This window comes from Mandrillus leucophaeus, unplaced genomic scaffold, assembly GCF_000951045.1.
Source record: "Mandrillus leucophaeus isolate KB7577 unplaced genomic scaffold, Mleu.le_1.0 Scaffold12, whole genome shotgun sequence".
Classification (NCBI taxonomy): Eukaryota; Metazoa; Chordata; class Mammalia; order Primates; family Cercopithecidae; genus Mandrillus; species Mandrillus leucophaeus.
Genome location: NW_012100320.1, coordinates 4,698,106 through 4,707,450, shown reverse-complemented (window position 1 = coordinate 4,707,450; position 9,345 = coordinate 4,698,106). Strand labels below are relative to the sequence as shown.

The 9,345-nt window shown below is 42.0% G+C and overlaps 1 protein-coding gene across 1 annotated transcript in view; it reads right to left on the bottom strand.

The window, feature by feature from the left end:
* Positions 1-9,345, bottom strand: part of DIS3L (DIS3 like exosome 3'-5' exoribonuclease) — a 54,718-nt gene that overhangs the window by 12,306 nt on the left and 33,067 nt on the right. The window contains exons 9-12 of the mRNA XM_011968426.1: positions 8,119-8,280; positions 5,612-5,859; positions 4,952-5,044; positions 2,151-2,684 (exon numbers count right to left, since the gene is read on the bottom strand). Of these exons, the coding sequence (XP_011823816.1) occupies positions 2,151-2,684; positions 4,952-5,044; positions 5,612-5,859; positions 8,119-8,280 (1,037 nt within the window). The remainder of the gene's footprint in view (positions 1-2,150; positions 2,685-4,951; positions 5,045-5,611; positions 5,860-8,118; positions 8,281-9,345) is intronic.

Genomic DNA, 9,345 nt, shown 5'->3' with positions numbered 1-9,345 from the left:
AAAAAAAGAGGCTGGGCGTGCTGGCTTACGCCTGTAATCCTAGCACTTGGGAGGCTGAGGAGGGAGATCACAAGGTCAGGAGTTGCCAGTATGGTGAAACCCTGTCTCTAACAAAAATACAAAAAAATCAGCCGGGCGTGGTGGCGGGCGCCTGTAGTCCCAGTTACTTGGGAGGCTGAGGCAGGAGAATCCCTTGAACTCGGGAGGTGGAGGTTGCAGTGAGATTGTGCCATGGCACTCCAGCCTGGCAACACAGTGAGACTCCGTCCCAAAGAAAAAAAAAAATGGAGTCTCACCATGTTGTCCAAGTTAAAAAACAATCAATTTTGATAAACAAATAAAAGATATTTTAATTAGTACTTGTTACTTGACAATAAAATATTTTAAAAAACAATATATATATGTGTATATATATATATATTTTTTTGAGACAGAGTCTCAGTCTGTCACCCAGGCTGGAGTGTAGTGGCACAGTCTTGGCTCACCGCAACCTCTGCCTCCCAGGTTCAAGCGATTCTCGCGCCTCAGCCTCCGAGTACCTGGGATTACAAGAGTGCACTACCACGCCTGGCTCATTGTTGTATTTTTAGTAGGGACAGAGTTTCACCATGTTGGCAAGGCTGGTTTCGAACTCCTGACCCCAGTGATGTGCCTGCCTCAGCCTCCAAAGTGCTAGGATTACAGGTGGTGAGCCACTGTACTCAGCCTATACTTAGTTTTTATTTATATATATTTTTTGAGAGAGTCTTGCTCTGTCACCCAGGCTGGAGTGCAGTGGTGCAATCTCGGGTCACTGCAACCTGTGCCTCTTGGGTTCACGCCATTCTCCTGTCTCAGCCTCCCGAGTAGCTGGGACTACACGCGCCCGCCACCTTGCCCGGATAATTTTTTGTATTTGTAGTAGAGATGGGGTTTCACTGTGTTAGCCAGGATGGTCTCAATCTCCTGACCTCGTGATCCATCCACCTCAGCCTCCCAAAGTGCTGGGATTACAGGCATGAGCCACCGTGCCCGGTCTGCCTATACTTAGTTTTTAATGAAAGAAGTATTTTATTCTAGAGATAGGGAGTAAAAATGTCTCATTCAGTGGAGGGTAGTATAAATTCACTGTTGATGTAGTATCTTACAATATTGTCACAAAGATGCTGCATTTTGAAATTACTGAAATAAATAGGATTAATTCTTCATCACTTAAGGGGTAGATGAAATTAAATCAAGGGTAACTAACAGGTTCCCTACTTCTGTATTGCAAATTATGGCAGGCCAGCCGCACACGGTGGCTCATACCTATAATCCCAGCACTTTGGGAGACTGAGTGGGTGAATCACGAGCTCAGGAGTTTGAGACCAGCCTGACCAACATGGTGTAACCCTGTCTCTACCAAAAATACAAACATTTGCCGATCGTGGTGGCACGCGCTTGTAATCCCATATACTCGGGAGGTGGAGGCATGAGAATCGCTTGAACCCGGGAGGCGGAAGTTGCAGTGAGCCAAGATCGTGCCACTGCACTCCAGCCTGGGTGACATAGCGAGACTCTATCTCAAAAACAAACAAACAAACAAACAAACAAAAAAACACCAATCAACCAACCAACCAAACAAACAAAAAAAACCCAAATTGTAGTGGATCAAAATTTATGCCTAAATGTCCATTGTGGTCGCTCACGCCTATAATCTCAGCAGTTTGGGAGGCCAAGGCAGGTGGATCACTTGAGGTCAAGAGCTCGAGACTAGCCTAGCCAACATGGCGAAACTCTGTCTCTGCTAAAAATACAAAAAAAATTAGCTGGGCGTAGTGGCGTGTGCCTGTACTCCCAGCCACTCGGGAGCCTGAGGCAGGAGAATCATTTGAACTTGGGAGGTGGTGGTTGCAGTGAGCCGAGATCGCACCACTGCACTCAAGCCTGTGTGACAGGGCAAGACTCTATCTAAAAAAAAAAAAGAAATAAAAAACCAAGGAACAAAATTATGCCTAAATAAACATGTTTTAAGTCTCTATACATAACAATGAAGAGAAAAAGTGTGTCTTCAAAAATGCAGAGAGCCAACAATCTGTTTTCTCTTTTTGGTCAAAGATCTGCCTGTCACATTTTAAGAACAACTATAAGATAAATAAATATACAGCTCTGCCCCCTCAAAAGAGGAATACCGTGTATCTATGAAGAAGCCTTTGGCTTTAGCACATTCCCGGAGTTCTGAAAAGAACTCCTGGTGTGGAGGAGGGTGCTGGCGCAGCAAGGCCTGATGAGGGAAGCTCTCCCAGATCTTCTTGGCGACCCAGTGGTTGGCCAGGATCATGCATTCAGCCACTGTCTCATGGACTTCCAGGGGCTGCTTGGGGATGAGGTCATGAATGTTTTTTTTGTCATCTAGCTGTACGCGAACCTCTACCCCTTCCAGTTCCAGGGCACCACATCCGTCTCGTTTAGCTCTGACATGGCGAGCTATGTCGGTCAGCTTTCCAATTGCCCACACTAACTCCTCCAGCTTGGCTTGTCTGCTTTTCTCATCCAAGTCTTTGAATTCTGGAATATCATCAACAACACTAAAATTTCCATCCAGTAGTTCTTGGGCTGCTTCATAGAACAGTTTGTATGCTGATCGAATAATGGTTCTGCCATACCACACTTCCTTAATTTCATAAGAGGTTTTATCCAGTTCCCACATGATGCTTACAGCATACCTACAAAAACAGTAACATTGACAATATCACTATTAAATCCATCTGGCTTTTGTTTTGTTTTGTTTTGTTTGAGACAGGGTCTTGCTCTGTCACCCAGGCTGGAGTGCAATGGCATGATTGCTGCTCACTGTTGCCTCAATCTCCTGGGTTTGAGCAATTCTCCTGCCCAAAGTGCTGGGATTACAGGTGTGAACCACCATGCCCCACCTAAGTCTTCTATTTTTGAAGCAAGTAGAATTTGACCTAAGTGTAACTTAAAAAAAATTACAAAGCTACAGGTTTCTGGTTTGATTTGTCAATCCAACCACCTTACAACTAAATCAAAAAATATTTTAAATTAAAACAACAGTTAGACTGGGTTTTGTTGAGCTCTGAACAAATTTGAAATGAGTTCATATGTGACATTACAAACCCTACTTTATGTCCTCCATTTTTGTTTTTTGTTTTTTTCTTGAGATGGAGTCTCGCTCTGTTGCCCAGGGTGGAGTGCAGTGGTGCTCTCTTGGCTCACTGCAACCTACCTCTTCCAGGTTCAAGTGATTCTCCTGCCTCAGCCTCCAGAGTAGCTGGGACTACAGGCACGCACCACCACGCCCGGCTAATTTTTTCTATTTTAGTAGAGACACTGTTTCACTGTGTTGCCCAGGCTGGTCTCAAACTCCTGAGCTCTGGCAATCCACCCACCTTGGCCTCCCGAAGTGCTAGGATTACAGGCGTGAGCCACCGTGCCAGGCCATGTCCTCCATTTTGATTAGAAAAGCATGACACTGATAGAGTCAAGTCTTTTTAGCTCAGTAAATTAGAGCAAAGTCTTGCAAATCCTACAGGATGACACTGAACTGTGATATCAGTCTTGATGATGGCTAAATTAGCAAAAATTTCATTTAGCAAAAAAAACTCTTTGTCACCAAGTCATTTTATTAAAAAAGTATACATTTGGAACTCAAAAAAAACCACAGGGCTAATTTTCCTAATATGTAAAGAGCTTTTACAAATTAATTAGTAATTGATCTTGAATCTAAAAGAAAAATGGGCAAAGAATATAAAGTAGTTAACAGAAAGGGATACCTAAGTGACTGTTAAACATACAAAAAATGGTTAGCTTTATTCATAATGCAAATTAAAGCCAATCTAAGATACCATTTTTCATTTATCAAATTGGCAAAGATAAAAAAATACAACATACTGTGCTGGCAAGGCTGTGGGAAAATACGCACTCTCATACATTGGCAACAGGAACATAATTGGTGGAACATTTAAAGAGGGCGATTTGATTATACTGATCTAAACACAAATGCACATACTCTTGACACAGAGATCCCATAATCAAATATGGGAATTTCTCTTTCATATATACTGTATTTTTAAAAATGTGAAATGGGCTGGGCATGGTGGCTTACATCTGTAATCCCAGCATTTTGGGAGGCCAAGGCGGGAGGATCACTTGAGCACAGGAGTTCAAGACCAGCCTCGGCAATATGTGAAACTCGGTCTCCAAAAATAAAAATAAAAATGAAAATGTGAAATGACTTATGTTCAAAGTTAACTCTGTACAGCTTTGTTTGTAAAACCAAAATACGGGAAACTATCAAAATTTCCATAGATAGTGTAACTGTTATTAATACGGAATGATCTCTAAGATACCAGTAAGTTTTTTTTAAAAAGGAAGGTGCTAAACAGTATATATATAATGCAACCATTTGTGTAAAAAACAAAGATCACATATGCATATTGGTGTGTGTAATATATCTAGAAAAACTAATATGGAACTGGTAAATGAGGGAAAGTGATAGGGAGGAATCTTTCATTAAATACCTCTTGGGATATATGAGTTAGGGCCTATATGATTCTATTACCTATTCAAAGAGAAACATAAATTTTAACCTTAACAAATGAACAAACAAAAAACTCCCCAAGTTCATGATCCTCATGCCAAACAACTTCATCCGGGCAATGCATAAGCACAAAGCTACACACATTTGTTCTCAGATTTTAGCCGACTTTAAAAAGCCAGTAACAGAGGGAGATGCAGCCCCACTGCTAGCAGACAGAAGAGAGGAGGGGAAGGGTAGGGAAGGCTGGAGAAATAAAGCTGCCTAAAGATAAGTGGTGTGGGGTTGGGGTCAGGGGTGGTGTTGAGAGATCAGAGGGGAGACCCAGGGCTGGGGTGGGGCAGAGCAGAGAAGAAAAATGAGGCCAGAAGCAGGCAGCATCGGGAGCCACAGAAGGGCCAGGACAAGCTTTGAAGACAAAAGCCATAAACTCACCTATCAACGCCTCCCAGAAGGGAACACAAATCGGCACTGAGGACGGAAGGCAGCATGTCATAGCGACGATCTGCTAGATAATAAGTGGTGGCCCTGTGAATGACACACACGCGGCACCGCGACCTTCAGCAGGGAGAAGCAGAACTGCTGACTGTGTGGGCCGCAGGGAGGTAAACGGCCAAAATCTCACTACAGATTCCCCAAGGCTGTTGCTGTTTCATAAAGTGCAGCAGACTGGGTAATAAAACTATTCCCATGGTCCCATTTTTCTAAGTGATACTGCTTTGGGCTGAATAGTCTTCCACTGATAAGAGAAAGAAAGAGCAAGTGACAGTGAATCTTTGTTGCATAAGAAAAATTGGAGTGTAATGATCCAGCATTTTTATAAAATAGTATATTACTACATGAAAATTTAACCCATTTCAGTTTAGTAGGAAACAATATGTGAAAAGGTTATGTTAAAAGGAAAGGTAAATTGATCAAGGTACTGTTTTTCTAAACGAAAATGGGGAGTGGACCTCAACATTTTTTTTTTTTTTTTTCTGGAAGGGACCTTCAGAATTACACAAACATGAGATCTTTGAACACCTGAAACTAGTACAGACACAAAATACACAGTCACATATATACAACCATAGAGCTGATTTCAAATAGCATTACCTTGTTCTAGCTTCAATATCAATATAAGAATTTGGTGCCACAAAGTGTGTTACATCTGCGATGTGGACCCCAAGTTCCAGGTTGCCATTATTTAAGGTTCTGATTGAGAGTGTGTCATCCACATCTTCACAACCTTTGGGGTCAATGCTGAATACGAGATGGCTTTTCCTCAAGTCTTTACGTTTTTGTTCCTCTTCACGACTCACTTTCCAGGGATTTTCTGGTGTGTTTACCGGCATCTCACACATCTGTATGAGAGGTCAAATATTCAGCAATTCATGCACCACACATTTCTGTAAAAATCCACTCACTGATATTCTCAATGCGACCACAGAGAAATTCATTCATTCTCAATTACCTTCTGCATCAACCTATGTCGGCTTCCTTTGATCAATAATTGTTTATTAGGTGCCTCAGATATCCGGGGTACTGTGCTGGGCTCTGGAAAGTCAGGAGTCAACAAGAAAGACAAAGTCCCATACTCCTGAGGACCCTTACATTTGGACAGAAAATGTCCCACAACTTCTATCAGTCTCTAGTTACAGGGGCTTGGAACAAGAGTACAACATGTAGCCCATTTTCAAATGATCCGTTCGTTTAAATGTAGTCAAGCTTTAAATTTAAGACTTGAAAAAATAATCAACATGTTCCAAATATTAAAAACTTACCCCTTAAAGATAATTTTATACAAGACCTATCTAGGGCATTTTCTCTCCATTATTATCTGTTTAAGCCATCAATTTGCAGTTAAGTAGGCTAAAAGGGAAGAGAAAATTCTAGTCCTATGATGTATAGCTCACACTTTATTTTATTGTAACATTTTCACTAAGAGCTGCCAAACAAGTCAACAAATAATTTCCAGAAACTAATGTTAAATATAAAAATTTAATGATGTAAAATATTCTAAAATAGTTTACTATGATAGCTCCTATTCTGTGAAAAACTATAATGAAAATAAGAACACCCAGACACTCCTTATGGCAATGCAAATGGGTCCAAATTTTCTGGAGAACAATCTGCTAGTACATATAAGAAGTTATTTAAATCTTTTATACCCTTTGACTTGGTAATCTCACTTTAAGGATTACATTCCAAGAGAATGATCAAAAAGATATTAAAAAGCAGGCCAGGCGTGGTGGCTCAGGCCTGTAATCCCAGCACTTTGGGAGGTTGAGGCGGGCGGATCACCTGAGGTCAGGAGTTTGAGACCATCCTGGCCAACATGGTGAACCCCCGTCTCTACTGAAAATAAAAAAACCAGCCAGGTGTGGTGGTGTGCGCCTGTAGTCCCAGCTACTCAGGAGGCTGAGGCAGGAGAATTGCTTGAACCCAGGAGGCAGAGGTTGCAGTGAGCCGAGATCTTGCCACTGCACTCCAGCCTGGGTGACAGAGCAACACTCCATCTAAAAAAAAAAAAAAAAAAAAAAAAAGAAATTAAAAGAGGTTTTTAAAAAAATTTCGAAAAAATTTTTTTTTTTTTTTTTTTTTTTGACGGAGCCTCACTCTGTCGCCCAGGCCCAACCTCGGCTCACTGCAACCTCCGCCTCCGGGGTTCAAGCAATTCTCCTGCCTCAGACTCTCGAGTAGCTGGGATTACAGGTGCCCACCGCTATGCCCAGCTAATTTTTTGTGTGTTTTTAGTAGAGACAGGTTTTCATCATGTTGGCCAGGCTGGTCTCAAACTCCTGACCTGGTGATTCACCCGCCTTGGCCTCCCAAAGTGCTGGGATTACAGGCGTGAGCCACCGCACCCGACCTACTTTTTTTTATAATACTGAAAAATTAAACAGCTGAATGCTCAACAATTGAGAAATGCTTAAGCAAACTAGGGTATGTCAATATACCATAATTTACCATTATCATTAAAATAAGTAGGCTATGTCAATATATAAAAATAATTTTAAGTGAAAGAAGCAGAACAGAAATCAGCGTGTGCACATGATGAATATAGTCATGCAAGAATAATACACAAGATTTATGAGGGTTTTAAAAGATCATGAAGTGATGGAAATAGCTGATGTTTTATGTTTATGGGATTTTTGTTTTCTGTAAAGGTTCACAAAAACTGTTTCATAATGAGCATAATTTTTGACCCATGGGTCGGAGATGTATGGATCCCAGGAATCCACCCCCTGCAGCTTTATGCAGCCTCTGGTTGAATGATTTGGACAGAGAGTGTGGAGCTCAGTTGGGTCTGTAACTAGGTGTCCTTGTAGTTGCTGGGGACGGATGTATACTGACTATAAGACACTGACATATCATTTTTAAGCCCAGTTGGAAAATATAAAAATTTGAGAGCTATGAGGCGATAGAAAACTAATTCTACACTTAAAGCTGACTTCAGTTTGGTCCAAATATAGAATAAAGAGGAGTGAGATTTTTCCATTATCTGTGGCTTAACACAGTGGGTTGTTACATAACACAGAGACTTTTCTTTCTTAATGATGAAACAACAACAAAAGAAAAAAGAAAATGTCACTAGACCAAAGGTTTCTGGAAAACCCGACCTGAGCTTCTGAGAAAGGGATGACTGAAATACTGTTTTCCACCAGGATGGTTGCAATTTCGCCTTCTAGATCTCCAATTCTTCCTAAAACACGCACAAAATGTCCATTTGGATACACAGATGTTGACTCCCAAGAATCGATGCGCACGACCACCCTGAAGTCCTGCACAAAAGGAAAAAATAAAACACAGCTGAGCACCAGGAGTTAAGTGGGTCAATTAGAGGCATCAAACAAGAGGCAAGCAGCACTGGGTTCCAAAGAGAGTGGCCAGTTGCAAATAGTGGTGTACAGTAGGTTTATTTTTTGTTTTTCATTCTTTCTATTACTAAATTGCCAGATGGTATGAAATGCTTGACCCAGTGCTTTGAAGGGAGGTATTACCTCTCTACGTCAATGAAGAGGGCTGGAAATTTTAGTCTGCTAAAGAGAGCCTGCATAAGGCTTCAAGATGCAATACATTCTAGTTAACACTTGCAACACAAGGGGAAAACTCAATTATGCATGGTCCAAATTCAGTTTTAAAACAATAATCTTAATGTTTTGTGTGTGGGAGGTAGCTCCTAATTTCTTTGAAGTCTATTTTTCTTTCTTTCTTTTTTTTTTTTTGTGAGATGGAGTCTTGCTCTGTCACCCAGGCTGGAATGCAGTGGCGCTATCTTGGCTTACTGCAGCCTATGCCTCCCGGGTTCAAGTGATCCTCCTGCCTCAGCCTCTCACACAGCTGGGATTACAAGCGTATACCACCATGCCCAACTAATTTTTGTATTTTTTTTTCTTTTTTTTCTTTTTTTTTGTAGTAGAAATGGGGTTTCACCATGTTGGCCAGGCTGGTACTTTTTTTTTTTTTTTCCGAGATGGAGTCTCGCTCTGTCGCCCAGGCTGAAGCACAGTGGCACAATCTCGGCTCACTGCAAGCTCCGCCTCCCAGGTTCACGCCATTCTCCTGCCTCAGCCTCCTGAGTAGCTGGGACTATAGGCGCCTGCCACCATGCCCAGCTAATTTTTCGTATTTTTAGTAGAGACTGGGTTTCACTGAGTTAGCGAGCATGGTCTCAATCTCCTGACCTCGTGATCTGCCCGCCTCGGCCTCCCAAAGTGCTGGGATTATAGGCGCGAGCCACCGCGCCCGGCCCAGGCTGGTCTTGAACTCCTGGCCTCAAGTGATCCACCTGCCTCAGCCTCCCAAAGTGCTAGAATTACAGGCATGAGCCACTGTGCCTGGCCTGT